Source organism: Gopherus evgoodei, chromosome 2, assembly GCF_007399415.2.
Source record: "Gopherus evgoodei ecotype Sinaloan lineage chromosome 2, rGopEvg1_v1.p, whole genome shotgun sequence".
Taxonomy (NCBI): domain Eukaryota; kingdom Metazoa; phylum Chordata; order Testudines; family Testudinidae; genus Gopherus; species Gopherus evgoodei.
This window is the reverse complement of record NC_044323.1, coordinates 65,704,517-65,724,687: the sequence shown is the minus strand read 5'-3', so window position 1 is coordinate 65,724,687 and position 20,171 is coordinate 65,704,517. Positions and strand designations below refer to the sequence as shown.

The following is a 20,171-nucleotide window of genomic DNA, read 5'->3' as shown; positions in this document are numbered from 1 at the left end:
GTGGTCACAACCCCATTTTAGTGGTGTCACCAGGGCTTAGACTTGCTGAGGCCAAAGCCTGAGGGCTTCAGCCCTGTGTGGAGGTGCTTAGGTTATAGGCCCCCTGCCTGGGGCTGAAGCCCCTGGGCTTCAGTTTTGGCCTCCGCCACTGGGCGGCGGGGCTTGGACTTTGGCCCCCTAGCCTGAACCACAGGGCTCAGGCTTCGCTCCCTGCTCCTGGGGTTGCATAGCAATTTTTGTTGTCAGAAGGGAGTCACAGTGTGATGAACCCGGCACAAAGGGTATATATGGCTACAGTTCACACTAAGCCTGGGTCTTTGGGAACAAGCCTGAATCCCATGCCCAGGCTTAAGCATCCACATTGCATTGTAAAGCTAGGTTTACAATTGCTCAACCTAGGCGTCTCAGTCAATTTAACACATCCATATTGCGCTGCACTGGGGTGAGTCAGGCCTGCAGCCTGGACCGGTGCTAGAGTTTTTCGCGCCCCAGGCGCACGGCCATTTTGCCACGCAGCTCTGGTGGAGCTGCCGCAGCCATCTCTGCGGAGGGTCCGTTGGTCTGCAGCTCCGGTGGAGCTGCCGCAGCCGTGCCTGTGGGAGGTCCACTGGAGCCGCATGGAACCAGCGGACCATCCGCAGGCATGCCTGCGGCAGCTCTACCAAAGTCACGGACCAACGGATCCTCCCCAGGCACGACTGCGGCAGGTCCACTGGAGCCGCTTGCCGCCCTCCCTGGCAAAACGCCGGCCCCCAAAAATCCTGGCGCCCTAGGCGATTGCCTAGTTTGCCTCAATGGAAGCGCTGGCCCTGCCTGCAGCGGTAGCTGCATCCCCATTGAAAATGACAGGTCTTGGACATGAGTCAGAGTGGGACTTGAGCTCTGACCCTCCCCTCTAGCAGGGTGCTGGGACTTAGGTCCTGAGTGCTTCCTAACCCAACCCAGATTGATTTGTATGTGGACAGAAGAGAGGTCTGGGCTCAAATGTGAGTCAAAGACCAGGCTTCGTCTGCAGTGCAGACAGAGACTATAGGGCTGGACGCTGGCCTAGCCACTCTTGCTCACTAAGAGTACATCTATAGGGCAATAAAAGATCCCAGCGCACCGAGTCTCAGAGTTGGGGGCCGCTGACTTGGCCTTGCAGCTGGAGCCCCGAGAGCCTCCCGTGCGCAGTGTAGGGCGAGACCTTCCTCGGCGGTCCACAGGGCAATATTACAACCCTGGAGCCAGCCGCAGCCCCTCGCTGACTGCAGCGTGGACGCTCCTTCCATGGACCTACTCTGGCGCGGGGTTGTTCACCTCAGGCTATTTCTCAGCGCGGCTCCTGCTCACGGCTGCGACCAGTGACTGGCCCCGTCCGCACGGGAATCCCGGCTCCGCAGCGTGGGGCGGGGCGCTCAGAACTGGTCTGTCCCCGGCACTCGCGCCAGCCCAGCCCAGCCCCCCTGTCCGCCTCAGGAGCGGCCCCTCAGCTCGAGCCCGCCCCTGCTCCCCTCACGCCGTCGGCTGTTGCGCTGCACGCGACCCTCTCACTGGCAGGCTTCCGTAGAGCTCGAGCTGCCCACGTTCTCACGCACGCGCCTACGACCTTTGGTCCTTTACTCGCCCTCGCCCGCCGCTCCGCGTGCAGCAACAACAGGTGAAGAACCCTCCCTACAGCCTCGCTCATGGCTAGACGCAAGCATTTCCCCGCCTCTGATTGGCCAGCTCCGATACAGCAGCGATCCAATCAGTAGCCTTTAGTTCAAGCCTCCGCCTAGTGCACTGCACGGAGCGTATCCTCCCCAGCCAACCAATGGGCCCCGCCCACAGATTCCTTTTACTGTCACACAGGGCGGGTGCAGTAAGTGTCAATCAGAGTGAAACAGGTTGCTGATTGGTTGGAAGTTACAGCACCTTTGCCCCGGGGCGGCCTTGGGCTGCTGGGCGCTTGCTGGCTGGTGTTAAATGCCGACTGCTTCTGAGCTAGCGGGATAACAGCTATGGCTCCCTACGGCGCTGTGGAGGAAGAATGTGTCAGCGGGGCTCAGCTCATCGCCGAGGCCCTTAAGACACAAGTAAGAGTGTTCACGCCTGACCCTCGACAGTAACCGGAAATAAGTCCTCTACGGGGAGTCGGAAGGGTCATGGCGCGTGGTCTAGTAGTTAGCGCTCTGCATTGGCACCTTTGTGATGCGGGTTCGAAACGAGCCCCCAAGCGGGTGGCCCCGGGGGGGGAGGGGTATGCGCGCGCGCGCGCGGTGCCGTCGCCCCCCTCTCAGGCAGCAGAAAGTGGCAGGTGCTGGGGAGGGCCCCTGTGTTCTCAGAGCTGGAACAGCGGCCAAGCTTTGCCCAGCTCCTGAGAGCCAGTTGCACGCTGAGACCTTCGCCTTGGTGGTGTGAAGACGCCCCGGGGGCCGCAGGGGAAGGCAGCCAAGGGAGTTAGTGTTGTTGGCATTACAGCGCGGCACCGTGTGCACGGCCAATACACTCAGACAGTCCAGAGAGAGGAGCAGGCAAAGGGTGGGAGGAATATAATTTTACCATTGGGGGAGGCCCCAAATTGATTGAGCAACTAGCCCTGGGGCGGCAACAGTCCAGTGCCTTGACCAAGTTGTTCAGATAGGCATGTTTTGTCTGGGTTTGATCAGTTTAGTTCTCTTACAGCTGGTAATACTGGCATCCCTCTGCTCGGTCTCATTTGGGCTTCCCAGTTCACAATACAATAGGGAAGTATCATGCCTTTGCCGCGGTTAGCCTGATACTTTACCTAGGGATAAACTCATAACTAGCAAACTAAGCACATGTGCTTTTCCTGTAATCTGTTTTAGATTGAAACCATCTCTTAATGTCTGTGTATATATACAGTTTAAAATAATCTGAGCTAGTTGTGTCATTGTCCAGAGGCTAATGTAACTTGGAAATGTTATTTTGCTCTCATGCAGAGAGACCTTTACTGCCAGTTTTACAGCTTTTTCCTGAATTATCAGCCTGCCCACTCCCCGCCTCTTGGGCCAAGTCTACAGTACAAAATGATGTTGACGTAACTTACATTAGCATACAGACACCACTCATTGGTTATCAGTTTATCCTTGGTAAAGTATCCTGCCAACTGCAGCAAAGCCAGCGTACTTCCCTAACATACTGTGAACTGGGAAGCCCAAATGAGATGGAGCAGAGACACACCAGTATTGCCAGCTGCAAGAAATCAAAAATCATGAGTCACATCTTCTGAAGAGATGAAAAAATCATGAGGTTATTTAAAAAAAAAAAAAGCTGTGGGAAGGGAGCTGGGGTGTTGGTCTCTCTTTTGGTTTTTGGACACATAGTGTTATTGGCTTGCCCAGATTCATTAAGTAAGGTAATTTGGGCCCATCTTGAAGGACCTCTCAACCACACATCTACCCATCCTCCGTCCGGCAATTTTAGCCCCACCCAACCTTTACCTCACAGCCATCATTTCAGCTGCCCTCGTCCCCCATCAGTGCCACATGCCATCAGTTCAGCCCCACTACCCGCACCCCATTTGTTCAGTCTTTATCAGTTCAGCACCCCCAGCCTCCTCCCTTCTCAGTTCACATACAAATTTTAATTTTGATTTTGTTATGAATCTTTTACTTGCTGTAGTTTGACTGTGACACAAGCACTTTGTTGCCTTTCTGTTAAGGGCTTACTAAATGCATTTCCCCACTAAGGGGAGGGGGAGAGACTTTGTCAACCAACCAGAACACACAGGGTTTGGCTTCAGTTCTGTAATAGGGAAATCTGTGCCTGACTACACAGTGATTTTAAATTTTAGACCAAACAAACATAACAACCAGGGTAGAAGAATTTTCTTGTCTGTTACGAAGGAAATAAATAACCAGTTTGGTACAAGACCTGGAATCTCTTGAAACTGTTCTCCCACCCTATACTATAGGAATCCAGAAGGGTTGGATTGTATATTAGTGTTTGCCTGGAGTGATGTTTTTCCCCCATACATTTTCTTGTTATACTTGACAACTGAGCTCTGTATTTGTTAAGAACATGCTAGCAATCTTATATTTGAATTACTATTGAAATGCCAATTTAAAATATTGTTTCGTGGGGGAGAAAGTTGATTGTTTAAAAAGAAGATATTTATAATAAAAACCTTGTTTTTTGAGACCAAAGTGTAAAGGATCGATTGTAATGACATGCTATCTGAGAACAAGCAATATGCATAAGTGATGCCTATCTTTCTCTTGAGATCTTGATGTGGTATTATTGCACTTCAGCCACTACTTTGCTTTTATGTGATTGTGCACTTTATTAGGATTTAAGATAGGCACACTACACAGAAGCAGCGTTAGAGATCTGATCATTGTGCATCAATTTTGGAGATAATTCAGATTTTTTAAATTCTCGTTTCAGAACATTGAATATATGTTTGGTATTGTTGGTATTCCAGTGACTGAAATTGCAGTTGCAGCCCAAGCAATTGGAATAAAATATATAGGAATGAGAAATGAACAAGCTGTAAGTAAATATCTTGTGGACTAGTCATCCTTCCTTTTATTTCCATATTAGCTATATGTTTTACAATTGAGTCTCTGCTTTACAAATGCCTTTCATGGGCACCTGAAACACTCATTAAAATCTATGGTTTTGGTAACCAAGAGCTAGCAATAGAGACCCAAACTCAACAGGAGTGCAGTAACACAGAAGCTTAGCTTCATGCTTTTGGAACTCAGGAGTTCTGCAGAACTGGAACCTGAGGCTCTGTACTTGTTGGAGTTCCCAAGTCCTGCAGCAGTTTTAATCAGCGCTAAGATAGGAGTCATAAGTAAAGCTGTGATTTTTAGTTATGGAAGTCAAGGAATCCTTGACAAAGACCTCTGTGACTTCAGCCAGTGCTGGCTGGGAGCTGCAGGGTCCCCTGCCGCCTGCTGAGGCAGGGAGCTGTGCGGAACCCCTGCCTCTACTGGTGGCAAGGGGGGACCCCCACAGCTTGGAGCTACCAGCAGAGGGGGGACCCTGGAGCTCCCAGCCCACTGGCAGATGCCCAGGCTCCCCATTTTGTCATGGATATTTTTAGTAAAAGTCAAGGATCGGTGTGACATTCTATACCTTGGGGGAGCATACTGTAACCCCCATAATCCTCATTTTCATATAATGGTGATCTTACATATAAAGCATGCCTTGTAAGGTATCAGGGGAAAGGTTATGATCTGCTGAAAGTCATTTCTCTATCCATATGTGTGTATCATTAATGCATATGAAGTTAAGAGAATTGTGTTGTATGTGGTCACTAAAACAAGCTGTGAGTTGGGGAATCAGCCAGATATTAGCTCCCCAGAGACAACAGCAAGGAAAGTAACCAACACCCGGGCGGTGTGTCAAACAATCCATCAACAGCCATTGTCCAGCAAGGGAGCTGCAATGCAATGATTCACCTGCATGAGGCCACACGAGGGGAATTGCTCAATCTTTTTTGGAGAGACTCAGCAATGTCCCTCAGACATACATGGACTTGTGCTCCCCAATCACATGGACTGAGGGTATAAAACAGACAGAGTGGACACATATTGGGCCCTTCTCCTGTCCCCCACCTTCACTGAAAGCAGCTAAGATGCTGAGAACAAGACAAGACTCCCAGCAGAGGAGACTGGCCCAGGTTTAAGGAACAAACCTGTATATTAAGGACTGCAGTATCCAGTGGGGTGAGAAAACAAATGCTTAATCTAGATGTTGCCCAGTCTAGTTGGGTTGAGAGTTTAGACTGCGTGCTTATTTTCTTTTCTTTTGGTAACCACTCTGACTTTCTGCCTATCACTTAAAATCTATCTTTGCAGTTAATAGATCTATTTGTTTATTCTACCTGAAGCAGTACGTTTGGTTTGAAGCGTTTCAGAGATTCCTCTTAGGATAACAAGCCTGGTACGTATCAATTGCTTTGTTAAATTGATGAGCTCATATAAGCTTGCAGTGTCCAGCGGGCATAACTGACAATGCAAATGGAAGTTCCTAGGGTTGTGTCTGGGACCAGAGATATTGGCTAGTGTCGTTCGTTTGCACAATCCAAGGAGCAACTACATGCCAGAGGCCGTGTGAGAACAACTCAGGAGTGGGGGTTCTCACAGCAGAGCAGTGTAAGACTGGCTCCCAGAGTCAGGGACTGGAGTGACCTAGCAGATCATCAGTCCAGATAACATCAGAGGGAAATGTCACAACCATTCATGGGTGTCCATGAATTTTTCATTATTGCCTATGCTGTGTTCATGACTTTTACTGAAAATATCTGTGACAGAATCTTAGCCTTAGTCCTGAGTGACCTTTGTTTTACTGGTGAGTGTTCCTGGAGTTTGTGTTCCAGGGTCCCATTAATAGAAATTAGAAATAGAAAAGACTTATTAGGTCATTTGGCCCATCTCCCTGTACGTACACAGTTGTTCTCTCTAATACGTTTTCTAGTGTTCTGTGCACTGTAGTTTTAAACATAGCAGGTGATGATTTCAATCACTTCCTATGGGAGACCTTTCTACAGTCTTACATATTTCACTGTCAGTTTATCCTCACATTTAGCCTAAATGTTCCTTTTCTTAATTTCATTCATTGTTCTTTGTTATCTCCCCGCCACCACTGCCCCATTATCATTAATTCTTAACACTTTGCAAACATTTGAAGGAATTATGCCCATCATTTCAAATGTCCTTTTCTCTGAGCTCTTTCTATACCTTTCTTGTAGAGGTGCCTATAGATGAACATCTGATCCTGTGTTAAGTTGGGCCTTGTTTTCAATGTGATTAAGAAAAATGACTTTGTAGTGGGTCACACTTCTCTTTCCATTGGTAGCATATTTGTTCTGTCCCAGGGACCTCCTGCACCAGCCACATGAATGGAGCACATCAAAACATTCCTTTTTGAGGAGCATTTCTGTTTCCTTATTGCAACTCTATAGCATAAACGTTAATGGGAGTCAGTTTAATGATTTTGCCCAGGTGCCAGTTAGATTTTAAAGATAAAATCTAAAAAATAATTAGATTTGCTAATTAAATATTAAAGCCAACAGAATGATATTTAATTAGGATAACTGCTTTTTATTAAGCTCAGAGAGTGATAACTTACTAATTTTAACAATGGGTTCTTCTCAGGTCAACTTGAAACTTGGACAGTATTTCTCAAAACAGGAAACTTTGTTATTCTTAGCCAATCAACAAGTGTATTAATTCATCAAGAACCACATGGATATATAATCAGTAGTTTTTTAGATCAAATATTCCGGTCATTTACTGAACACAAAATACACATGCAGTCTTGCAAATGATTAACATAGACCAGCGTTAGGGCCCAGCAGCTGTATCATAGAAGACTATAAATCACCAGGATTTCTTATTACATTTACTTATAATCATCACTTATCCGAGAGATACTAAAGGACTAAAATTTATTGCAGTTTAAGTGATTCTCCAGAGAATGAGGATGCACCTTGACTTAAGGCACGCTTATGAATGTACTCTCTGCTATTTCTGGTATTTAATTTGAAAGGGGCTAGTTGAATACATCAAAAGTAATGGACTAAAGTTATTGTTTGAGGGGCGCTGAGGCCAATTTACTTTGATATACAAAGGAATAACAAGCATATAATGCCACTTAGTTGACATACAAGAAATGGTTCCTTGAGGTCTGATTAGAAAGAGTGCAGATTCAAACAAGGTACTTTTCAGTTACTTACATACTAAAGAACATAGAATCTCTGAATTGAAATCTCCCAACTTCTGCTCAATCCTAGTTACCCTTGTGATAGGGGAGAGCTGGCCACATGTCTGGTCCAAGTGTCTGGTAGCTCTTTATGGGTTCAACACCTTCCTTGGTGCGTTCAGAAAACTGAGGTCTCATCCACTGACCTCAGTTCTATACCTGGTTTTTGTGATTTTTGAAGAGGGCTGACGCTCTTATTCCTATCAGACCCTTGTCTTAGGGCACTGTTCTGTTTCTCTGCTGTTTCTGTAGATGGCATCAGTGTATAAGAAATTTCTTTGATCCTTTTCTTTTTGGAGGCTTTTTATGTTTTATTCATTTCAGGGATTCTCTATTAATCCAGACTATTAATTGGAATTAATTGTCCAATTTTCTCTTAAAACTAATTAAATTGTTTGCCCCAGTAACTCCAATTGCAAAGCTGTTCCAAAACCTCATTCTTTGATGGTTAAAAACTTTCTAATTTCAAGCCTGAATTTATTTATGGTCAGTTTATACTCATTTGTTCTTGTGCCTCATGTTTACCCCTTGATCTATTTATAGAGAGTGATCATCGGGACTGGATTAACTCATCACTGAGCCCTAGGCTAACAGACACTTCTCTACTCCTGGGGGATTCTGCACCAAAATATTTAAAATTCTGCATGCAGTGTTTTAAAATTCTGCATATTTTATTTATCAAAATAATGCAATATAATCACTCTGGTTTCAATTGAAAGTCAAATGAAAGTGAGGAGCACTGGAGGAAATCCCCAAATCCCCGCGTCTAATAGTAATGTAGATAGGTTTCACCCTTTATTTCTAGTTATTAGTCAACAAATATATGCAGTCATATGCTCAGTGTCACATCATAGGCAACTGAAGAGCAAGTGAGGACCAGGGAATCAAACTCACAATTTATATTGGCTACTGACCATCTCCAGAAAAGGAATTAGAAAACAGTTCAGAGAACACATTTTGATAGGAATTTTTTTTAGTCCAAAAAGTTAGACCAGTTATAATCCCTAAAGCAACATAAGCATTTATAAGGCCATACTGTCCTTTACAGCACTCTGGCAATGTAAAGGGGCCTTAAAACTTTTACACCTATTTTATACTCCTGGGGGAATTCACAAAAACAATGGGAACAATTCACTAAGCAGGCAGGCTACTGCATTCTGCTCTGCAAGGGGGGATAGAGCCTGTCCCACGACTACCTCCTCAGAAACGCCCCGAAGCCCTCCTCCACACTGAGCATGCCGCAGTAGCGAGCGAGAGGGACAGAGTGTCTCTCTCACACACACAACTGCCCAGCGCCCTTTTCCCCCCTCCCACTGATTTACATCTTTACTGGCTGCTCTGGGCACCCGAACCAACCTGTCTACGCTGCCAGGAAAGGGCATGTGACTGCTTTTGCGGCTGCCCTTTTCTTCCCTGGCAGAAATCATTTTTCTGTAGGGAAGCAAAGAAATCTGCGGAGGACATGAATTCTGCGCATGCACAGTGACACAGAATTCCCCCAGGAATAACTTCTCTCAGCTGGGTACGGAGGGGCAGCCCCGGTAGTGGGGAAGAGGGTGTTGGGGAATGACTCTACCCCACATTCACCGGCATCAGTGGCTCCCTGTTTCGGGTGTTGCGACCTGCCACATGGGGTCACAGTTTCACTCAAATTTGGCCCTGCTGCCTCGCCATCATTTTGGGGCATTTTTCACTTTTAAAAAATAGCTAAATTTCAAAATGAAAAGTCAAAATATTTTGCTTCAGCATGGTTAAAAACTTTTTTTAAAAAAAATCCATTTTTTTTTTTCAGCCGAAATCATTTTGCTGAATTTGGCTCAAATTGTGAATAGTTTTGTTGCCCCAAAAATGTATTTTTCTGCAAATATATTATTTGTTTCAAAAATTTTGTTCAGTTCTAATATTTAAGTTAATATATAAGATGAGTGCAGTCACTGTTTTTTTTGTTGTTGTTTTTGTGAAGAAAGTGCCTTGGCCTATACTAAGTTGTGTACAGCGTTCGCCATAAAATCTTTACAATTGCCATCACAATGATGTTCACAGTATTACCCTGTACTTAGTACAGGTAGCACTGGCAACGTTATCCACTTGAAAAAGCAAAACCTGTGAATATTTCAATCACTGTATCTGAAGTAGTATTTTATTTGCTGTTTTATTTTGCCACTCATTTAGAAAATGTCGTTACCATGACACCCAGCTTCTGAGGTACAAAGATCCTTGTTAATGGAACACGCACTCCAAATGTCTTCTGTAAACATTTGTACATCGACATGTTTTCAGCAGGAGTGGAAAAATTCATGTCACATTAATACTCAAGAAACTGATGACAGTTCAGTTACGTTTTTCTCATCTCCTTGTAAAACATTTATGAAATGTACAAACAGTAGAACATATTCTGCAATTATTTTCTGTCAAGTTCCCCAGTCCCCATTGAGGAATACAAGATGTAAATGCTTATTGCTGTTATAGTAAATCCCATATGCTTACTGCATGACCAGTTCATCTGTGGCCAAAAAAGCAACTTAAATCTGGGCTCCTTTTGTATTTTTTTATCATGGCATCAAAAAAGAGTGTGAGGGTAAGGGAGGGTCATTTTGACAATTTTCTGAGCTCATTGTCCTAGGGAGCACTGCTGTACACAAAAGACTAGGCCAAATTCATCAGAGTCTAAGTTGTGAAACCTACACCTTCTCTGGCCCTCTCTTTGTAATTTACACTCCCTTGGATTTGTATCTGCTTACCAATGTGTAATTTAAATCTCCTTACACATAATTTCTGAGTTTGGCTCACTGACTCTAAGGATATCTGGTTGGTGTGACTTATACCCTCCTGTTAATTGCCTTTCCTGTTTATGTCCCACTGCCAACCGCTTAGCCTCTAAGACAGTAGAAGTTCAGTTGGGAAGACCTGTTTTCCAACTGTTTCAGCTGATTAGGCCTTTAGGCAAAAGTGATCATTTTAATGTCTCCTATTTTAAAACCCATCTTACAGATTCTATTCATATAATATCCTGACGCAATAGCAGGCAAGAACACAAAAAAAGGAGATGTCATTAACCTCCATGACATGAATGAGCATGAGGAAGAAGAGCCTGGAGGGAAAAGGAGGATGCTTGTTTTTGTGTTTCTGCAAAAGGTTGTGTGTGGTCACTCAGCCTTTGGCTACAGACCCCTAGCTAAAGGGTATTTGCAGACCCTTGGGAATGTCACGTTTAATAGTGTATGCAACGCACCCTTGCTCATGTCCCTTTGCAAGGGATGGCTATGGGATGTTACCTTCTTAGTGTAAGATTCATTAATCAGAACAATTCTTATGTTTAAGCTGCTATTTAATTTAAATTTTATGATTTAAAGTTTTGATATGTGGAGAGGCTGAAATGTGGATTTGTGTAAATAACTTTATGTTCTCTTCAATAGGCTTGCTATGCTGCCTCTGCTGTTGGGTACCTGACAGGAAAGTAAGCTAAATATTTATTTTATATAAACCACAGGAATTGTTTGAGCTAGAGCATTTTCTGTTCTGTTTTTGGAACTGATGTATAAGTTAAAGCAAATGGAGTAAGACTGTAAAGATAAAAGGTGCCTCTTTGAAATGGCACAAGAGAAGTGCATAGCTATATTTATATTTACACAGATTGAGTGCATTTACCTTCTGTGTATCATTTTGAATTTAACTTTGCATCTATTAACTTCCTTAACCTAAGAGTTGAGATTTAGCCACTAGTGAATTATCCAATGACAAATGGAAGTGAGCTCAGTGTGGGGGAGGAATAGCTCAGTAGTTTGAGCATAGGCCTGCTAAATGCAGGATTGTGAGTTCAATCCTTGAGGGGGCCATTTAGGGATCTGGGGCAACCTCAGTACTTGGTCCTGCTAGTGAAGGCAGGGGACTGGACTTGATGACCTTTCAAGGTCCCTTCCAGTTCTATGAGATAGGTGTGTCTCCATATATTATAGATTAGTTTACTGTTTCAGATAAAAGAACTATATGCTCAAAAATGCACCATCTCTGCTGGCTGATTTAGTTACCTCAAATAAGACTCCTTTCATGTACAGAAACCCACCAACATTTTGTTTCTTTAAACTTGCATCTAAGTTAAAAATGGCCAAATGAATTTCTTTTCAATTTGGGAGAGGGGCACAATAATATCACTAGTATTTGGAACATGCATGGCATGTGACCCTGCTGTATTAATAAAAATTAGGTCAGTGATTAAGCTCTGCACTCAAAACTGTATAAGGTTAGCACTTACGCAAGCTGCATGATATTTCGTGGAGATGCTGTCTTGTTACATAAATCTAGAGTGACAGCGGTTCACTGCTGTATCAGCTTTGGTGTCGATGTGACTCACAATGCAGGAACAGTGACATGCACAAATTGAGTGGTGATGTCTCACTAGGAGAGAGACAGTATTACCAGTCTTATTACTTTTTCTTATTACTTTTTTTTAACCTCCAAATACTAGTGCAAAGCCCAATACACTCATATAAAAATAGTCAAAACTAAAGCTACCACCATTTGTTGCAATATGGGAGATGTGCTGTGTCTTTCTCTTTGTATGGGAGATCTGCTACACCTTTGTCCATTTCAGAGTTAGAATATGACATGAAATATTGATAGTTTGGTTTTTCTTCTCTGAATAAATGTTAATAAAGAGCCCAATTTTCTGTTTTGCCATGTAAAAGGTCTGTAAAGCTAATGGAACTGGCCACTCTACTACTGCCATAAAGTGTTCCAGCATAGCATAATGCCAGCGTAATTGCTCTGTGATGACTCTTCCCCACCATAATCCAATAGCCACTGTTGTAGGGGGCAGGGCTAGATTGCTACCATACTCTAGCTCAGGGGTCGGCAACCTTTCAGAAGGGATGTGCCGAGTCTTCATTTATTCACTCTCATTTAAGGTTTCGCGTACCAATAATACATTTTAACGTTTTTAGAAGATCTCTTTCTATAAGTCTATAATATATAACTAAACTATAGTTGTATGCAAAGTAAATAAACATTTTAAAACCCTTAAGAAACTTCATTTAAAATTTTAAATTAAAATGCAAAGCCCCCTGGACCGGTGGCCAGGACCCAGGCAGCATGAGTGCCAATGAAAATCGGCTCACGTGCCGCCTTCGGCACACGTGCCATAGGTTGCCTACCCTGCTCTAGCTGTTCTGTGCTACAAGAATGGCCCCTTAAGGGCAGTTAACTTATAGCCAAGCATAGTTAGAGGCTTGTTCTTACTAATGTTGAGGATGGGCTGAAAATAGGGGAAGCACAAAGGTGTCTTTATTGCCACCCTCCCTTGATCCGCCCCTCCTCGTTGAGCAGGATTCGGGTGGAATGGAAAATGTGGCCAAAGTGTTTAAGGGGACACTGTTAACTTTAAATATGAATTAAAAGGTGTTTTCATGTGCTGTTGATGCTGCTGATTCCCTCTGCAATTTTTTTTATAATTGTTTCCTTATTTTAAAAAAAAATCTGTCCTCTCTTGTCAGTTCCCTCCCCCCACCCCAAGCACACACACATGTATAAAGTTAGAGGATTGATTATAAGAGGGAAAGAGTGAAACCAACTAGACATAGTGCTGTAAAATTGAGAAAATAAATACACTCCTTTTTCCAGTTAGTGTCTGTGTTACTTTTAACAACTGTAGGCTTAAAAAAAAATCAGACAAAATGATATTTTTAGATTGACCCTGTCCCTTTAACTGTTCATATTAAAATTGTCTTGATGTAGGTTTATGCATGGAATTATTTTGTAAAGGGCCCAGTATTCTGTACACATCCTACCCTCCTCACTCTCTATTGAAGTCCTCCGGGTGCTGTGTATTTTAATAAACAATTTAAAATATATTTAAAACTCCTAAAATCTTAAAAAATAACTAATTTAATCAGGTCCATCTGACAAAGAGATGGAGAGAGAAGGCAAAATGGAGAGAGAAAAGTCATAAATATAAGGCTAGTAGTGGTGAAGTTAAACAAAACATCTTCTAGAATACGAAATGTTTAGGATTTTAAAAGTGAAAAGAAATGAGACAGATTTCAGGGAGCGCAAATTCCTGACACTAATAGCCGCCACTTACATTTCCATGTTCTGTGACGGAGACTCTTAAAAAGAGGGTAGCTTGAACACACAAACTCATCGGGCTGAGATTCAAGGAAATGTCTTGGATACTCCCCGGATCTACATCATTAAGACGTTTAAATATCAGCAGTGTCAAATCAATCCTTTAGAGGCAACCAATGCAGGAAACCCTGGGTGAGCACAGTATGATCATGGTAGCTCAAGCCAGGGACTAAACCTCCCGTTGTCTTCCAAATACTAGGCTGCCGATGATGGAGCAGATGTGGTTAAAGGCAGTTACAATAATGGAGCTTTTTGACCACCAGGGCATAGGTTATGCGGTCCTGAGCTAACTACAGCTTTGCAACTTGTGCAGGCTGCACTTGAAGTAAACTACTTTCATACCACGTCCACATGTTTTTTATTTTTTTCATAAAGAGGATATGGTTAAAGGTGAATCCTAGGGCTGGTCTACACTAGAAAGTTAGGTCTAGCCAGCTACACCGCTTGGGGTGTGAAAAATTAAGACCCCTGAGAGATGTAGTTAAACTGACCTAAGCTCCAGTACAGAGAGTGCTAGGTCGATGTAAGAATTCTTCCTAGCTACCACCTCTCTGAGAGGGGGATTTACTACTGCAACAGAACTTTCTGTTGCTCTAGTGTCTATGCTGCAGCTGCAGCATTTCTAGTGTAGACATAGCCTTAGATTGCTAGTCTGCATCTTTGCCTCCAAGCACATCCATCCGTATGATGTAATTTGACTGTCGCTCTCTAAACGTTTAATATTCTTGAAGTTGAGCATTTGTCTAATTCTTATTTGTACTGTATTTGATCTGTATTTTTCACTTTCTTTCTGATCTATTTTGCCTCTAGACCAGGAATATGTCTTGTGGTTTCTGGTCCAGGTCTCATACATGCTCTGGGTGGGATGGCAAATGCGAACATGAATTGCTGGTAATGTACTACATATCGTCTTAAAAATTCTAAGTATTAGCACAATCATTGTCCAAACTGATATTCAGATTTTTATTGGTTTATTGCTCTTCATTGGAGATATTTCTACCTTTTTCGATACTTAATAAAAAGTTTGTCATAGGAAACGAGAAGTGAATTCATTTTTCTTCAGTACAGCTGATCTAGTTTAATTTTTTTCATTTTCAGAGGTGAAAAATCATCCTGCCTTGCTACATTATATGTTCTCTAAAATCCAGTTATTTCCTGTGTAATGTACCTAGATACATGTAAAAATCAAGATGGTAACCAGTCTTCTGTTACGGGTGCAGTGGGTAGAAGCAGCTCTGAATCAGAAAAGAAGCTTACAAATGCCTTTGGATTAATGACTTCCTCCGTTCATAGGTGAACAAATTGGCCTTGTAATAACCAAATGTTTGTTTGGTTTTTGGTGCATGTTGTTGAACAGTTAAATGTTGAATTAAATGAAGATAAAAGTGTAATAGCAGTAATTTTTAACCCCACAAGTCTTCATTTCAACATGGCAACATTAATTGGCCTATGAATTAAAAATAAAGTTGCTGAATGGTTATGTGAAACATTTTTGGTAGAAGATCGCATAGCACTAGGTACATATGCATCAGACCATAAAGTCAATAAACAGCTGGCTGGCAAAGAGCAAATAGTGACTGCTTTAGAAGGTTTCCAATGTAGGAAGCAGTGTTTGTATACGCTAACAGAATCACTTGATGGAAAGAAAACTTTGTAGTTTACCGGATAGGGTCCAAACTGCTTTTTACATAAGAATTGGCTGCAAATACTTGGTTATATATGAAGCTACCTGACCAAAAGAAATCCTGATGTGACTTTGCTTTTAAATAATTGATGAGTTTGGTCACTAGGAAGAAGCTTTCATAGCACTTTGGTTAATTTATAAGACATGTTTGGCTGATGTTTGCACTTTCCCTCTGAAAATCCAATTTGGCTGAAACTGGTTGTTGATGTCTGATTTAATCTTGCACAAATCTGAAGTCTTGGCAGAAGATGAGGAAGTGGATTATCCTCTAGTTTTACAGAAGATTTGATAGTATAGTGAGAATCCAATCAATCTGTATGCTAACTGACTAACCATTAGTCCAAGATGCTTATGTTTTTGTCCCGTACGTACAGTAGGTGTCATGGAAATGCATTCATTCAGTGGTGCAAATCGACACCCCTGAGTGCCATAGCTATGCCGACATACCCCGATGTAGACACAGCTAGGTCAATGGAAGAATGCTACTGTCGATGGGAGAGGTGGAGTTCTTGAAGAGAGAGTCTGTGTTTACACTATGGGATTACAGCAGCATAGCGATGGCACTATATTGCCCATAGTGTAGACATGCCCTGAATCTCTATGCCCTTTTTCAGCAGAGATACAGACCCTGAATTATTGTCCAAACTGCCCCTCCTCCCCATTTATTTATTTATTTATTTATTTATTTAGTGTTAGTAACTCGGAAATAATAACATACCTTAAACCTCAGCCTAAGCTTTTCTCACTGAACTTGGCTGTTTCTATGTTTTCTCTCCAGGGTCCCCTCTGTCCCAATTTCCTCCAACAAGAAGTGACTGTTCTAAACCTTTAATGCTCTGGTTGGAATTAACTGGATCCATCTGCCCGCACAACTTGCCAGTATTTACCTTGCAAGGTTGTAACATCTGAGCATAAAGTCTGAGGGCAAAATCCTGGCTCCACTGAAATCCTATTACTTCAGTAGGCCAGGCTTTCATATTGGGTACGTCTACTCTGCCCAAAAAAAAAAAAAAAAAAAATCAAAAACACAGTAGCAAGTCTCGGACATGGGTCAACTGATTTGGGCTTGCGCTAAGGAGCTAAAAATAGCAGTGTAGATGTTCTTACTCAGGCTGGAGACCAGGCTTTGAGAACCACCTTCCTCGCTGAGTTTCAGAGCCTGGGCTCCAGCCGAAGCTGGGAAATCTACACTGCTGTCTTTAGCCCTGTAGTGTGAGCCCAAGTCACTTGATCTAGGCTCTGAGACTCACTGCTGGTGGGTGGTTGTTGTTTCTTTGCAAATAGACATATCTTCTGAGAGTCTGCCACCCTGTTACTAATTGTTATGTGAGCTCTATTAAACTAGACACTTAAGAAGCTCTTGTAAATTATGCTTATAAGATGGAAAACTTTTAAAAATCTTCTTCCATTCAGAAAAAATATAATCCGTTATTAAAAATGATTTACAGTATTCCCTGTGTTTGTGTCAACATCATTTTGAATGCATGTAGTTTTATCATGGTGTAGCTGCCATGAAAGATTGTATTATTGCTCATGACAATTAGAAGATTAAACTACAGATAAGAGCAGCACTTCATAATGCTACTGTAACCTGTGGTTTCATCAGTGTTTCTTCAGCTTAGCTAAAGGTCTCATCCTGCAGACGCTACTGAGCATAATACTCAGTAATGTAAATAGTTCCATTAACTTTGATATTCTCCCTACCTAACCTGCTCTTGACTGCGGCTAGGCTGCTCACAATAGTAAGTGCTACTCTTGGTAACATTCATGGGATTATGCTCATAGTAAAGTACAACGAATTTATAGGGAAAAAATGTTTCTCAGGACTCTCTGGTTTTGCAAGATCCCAAAGCAGCAGCACATTTCTTCATGGCTTTAAAATGCAAAATGAAGTACAGGGGTGGTGGGGGTTTTTTAAGTGTAGAGTTTTTTCTTTTTTAATCATTAGATTGCGATATTGATAGACTTGTTAACATTTTTTAAAAGTCCTCGTCCTAGATGAAATTTGGAAAAGCTAAATGGAAGTGGCATAGGAATTGTCATCCTGAAGTGGGCCAGTGATGTAACTAGACAGTTATCCTTTTTCTGATGCCAGTCTATATCTTATGACTCAGAGGGAAAGGAAAATACCACCACCCAACAAAATAGAACATCCTGAATAGTAAAAGTGGCTGTTTTGTATGCTTCAGATCTGTTTTTCATGGGGATTTTTATTAGAGATGAGACCAAGCTACAGTGTTCCAATCTCGGCTTTCCAAAACTTTTGGATCAGAAGTTTTAATTTGGCTCGCTGTAGAGAAGTGGCCTGCTTGTGAAATTAAGATTTAGATCCAAATACCCCCAGATTTCAGTGGTGTTCAGGATTGGAGTTATGCACTGGAGGCTCTCTAGTTTTGCCTTTTAAAGTGCTCCTATTATGCATACTCTAATCAACAGAAAGGATTTACAGAGGAAAATGTTTTTGAAGAAAAGTCCTGAAAAACTAATGGAGTGCTATGCTGGAGTTCACCTTACTGAAACAAGCAGATCAATCAAGTGGCCTCCTCATATTAACTCCATCATTTCACAGCTTATAAAGTATCGTACTGACCTGGAAACTGAATGAACTAGTTTTCGTTCATCATGGGAGGAAGGCATTTGTAACTTACAGCACTGGTTATAAGAATCTGTCCTACATGAAGCTATATTCCATATCCCATATTAACATTCTCTTGTATACACTCTGTCTCTCTCATTCACTATATATAGAACTAAACTAATAACATGGGCATCTATGGACACGTTAAAATGTTGCTCATCTCTCTGTTCTTCAGGTGCATTGTAAAAATCTGATGTGATAGAAGCATAGCCATCACTGTGAAAAATGTATGGCCAAGTGTTGCTGCATGACTTATCTGCAGTGCAGGAGAGGGCTCTACACTCAGTGTCTGCAGCTCTCTAACCTCTCTTTGAGAAAGAGACTTATCTAGATTCCTTATTCTAATGACTGTGCACTGTGGAAGAAATGTAACTGTAATATCCTAAAGGATACTAAAACCTTTACTCTTTGGCATATGAATGCTGTTTAGAGTCTGATATGAAGTGCTGATCACCCTCTACTCCTATTGAGGTCAATGGAAACTGGCGGTGCATAGTATCTGTGTAAGAAGCATTAAGCGATAGGTGGGATTGGGTTCTAAAATATATATCTTAAGAATCAGATTTTTGATACGTGTTTTGTTGTTTGTAAAGGGTTTAAGTTTACTTTTAAAAATTAAAATATTTTTTATGCTTGTTTCAGGCCTTTGATTGTTATTGGAGGTTCCTCTGACAGGAATCAGGAAATCATGGGAGCTTTCCAAGAATTCCCACAGGTACACAGATATATAATTTTCTGCATAAAGGCTTCAGGTAAATAAATTAAGGCAGATCTTCAGCTAGTATAAAGTGTCATTGCTCCACTGAAATCAGCTGGGGATCTGCCTTTTTGAGGATCTGTGAGAATTTGTAACTTACCGCTTTCTGGAAGACCATTTGTTTTTATCACAGCATGCAGAACACCCATTCATACCAAAGTAAGATAGAAATCAGCAGAACACTTCATTGAATCAGTTTTGGTGACTATAAAATAATTTTGTTTCCTGATTAAAGATTCTCTTTCTCTGTGATAAGAAAAGTAGAGTTTGTCATGTCAAGTGCCTCTTTGTAGCGTGTTCATTACAAGCTGTTGTAAGCATTGATATTCTGTGGAATTTATTTCTTTAGTAAACAGTAAATGTGAATTAATCACCACGACACTTTTTTCTTTTCTTTAGAAAAAAGAATGCAGTTCTAGTAATATTTCCTTTTTTTTCCCCCTCCCCCCAGGTTGAAGCTTGTAGGCTATACAGCAAATTTTCTGTCAGACCCAGCAGCCTAGAAACTATTCCTGCTGTTATTGAAAAGGTACAAAACAGAACATAGTAACTGATGGTTAGCATTTAGGCAACTTCTCTTTAATTCCTCAAGTTTTGGAAATACTTGTTATCATTTAATTACCTAATTCTGCAAATTTACCATGGGCTTGTTGATTAGTTAAGTCACTATAAACACTTGGGAGATCTTTCCCATATGATAGTTCATGGAATAAGGTTACAAACAATGTATGGGCTCAATCTGACTCTCACTGAAGTCTACAACAATCTTTTGGTTGACTTCAGTGGGAGCTGGATAAAGCCTTAAAGACATTCTATGTGACAGAGGTGCAGGAGTTAGGAATGCCGCGCGTGCAGCTTCATCTCTTCAGTTTTGGCTGTGAAGGAGTATTGCTAGATGTTCATATTGTGAGATTTAGGTTTTCCACAGACACATCCTTATCTTAGCTCTCCAGGATTGGGCTTGAAAAGTCTCGTGCCGCTGCTGCAGCACCACATTAGCTGTGTCAACTTAAATCCTGTCACAAGCAATACTGTTTCCAGAAGTGCCAGTTCAGCACAATAGCATCTATGGAACAGGAGCACTGGTGTCCTAAAGCAGGGCCGGTGCAAGGAAGTTTCGCGCCCTAGGTGAAACTTCCACCTTGTCCCCCGCCTCCTCCTACAGCCTTGCGGCAGCCCCTCACCCCGCCCCCCACCCTGAGGCACCCCCCGGTGGCAGTTCCCCTCTCCCAGGGAGCCGTGCATCACCTCCCCACCCAAGCTCACCTCTGCTC

General features: G+C 42.4%; 2 protein-coding genes across 15 annotated transcripts in view; one reads left to right on the top strand and one right to left on the bottom strand.

The window, feature by feature from the left end:
- BTD (biotinidase) overlaps positions 1-1,664 on the bottom strand; it is a 43,223-nt gene extending 41,559 nt beyond the window's left edge. For 2 of the 9 annotated variants that reach the window (XM_030550869.1, XM_030550872.1), the window contains exon 1: positions 1,280-1,642. Coding sequence is in view for 2 of the 9 variants with exons in the window: in XM_030550878.1 (XP_030406738.1) it covers positions 1,106-1,271 (166 nt within the window). In the remaining 7 variants the exon portion in view is untranslated. The other 7 variants (XM_030550878.1, XM_030550868.1, XM_030550874.1 and 4 more) reach the window with 6 other exon arrangements.
- Positions 1,665-1,885: 221 nt separating this feature from the next.
- HACL1 (2-hydroxyacyl-CoA lyase 1) overlaps positions 1,886-20,171 on the top strand; it is a 38,212-nt gene continuing 19,926 nt past the window's right edge. For 2 of the 6 annotated variants that reach the window (XM_030550882.1, XM_030550879.1), the window contains exons 1-6: positions 1,886-2,057; positions 4,372-4,476; positions 11,115-11,155; positions 14,629-14,709; positions 18,783-18,855; positions 19,349-19,426. In XM_030550882.1, coding sequence (XP_030406742.1) covers positions 1,983-2,057; positions 4,372-4,476; positions 11,115-11,155; positions 14,629-14,709; positions 18,783-18,855; positions 19,349-19,426 — 453 coding nt within the window. In that variant the 5' untranslated portion in view covers positions 1,886-1,982. Of the gene's footprint in view, positions 2,058-4,371; positions 4,477-5,792; positions 5,878-11,114; positions 11,156-14,628; positions 14,710-14,916; positions 15,112-18,782; positions 18,856-19,348; positions 19,427-20,171 lie in introns of those variants that run through there. The other 4 variants (XM_030550883.1, XM_030550881.1, XM_030550880.1 and 1 more) reach the window with 4 other exon arrangements.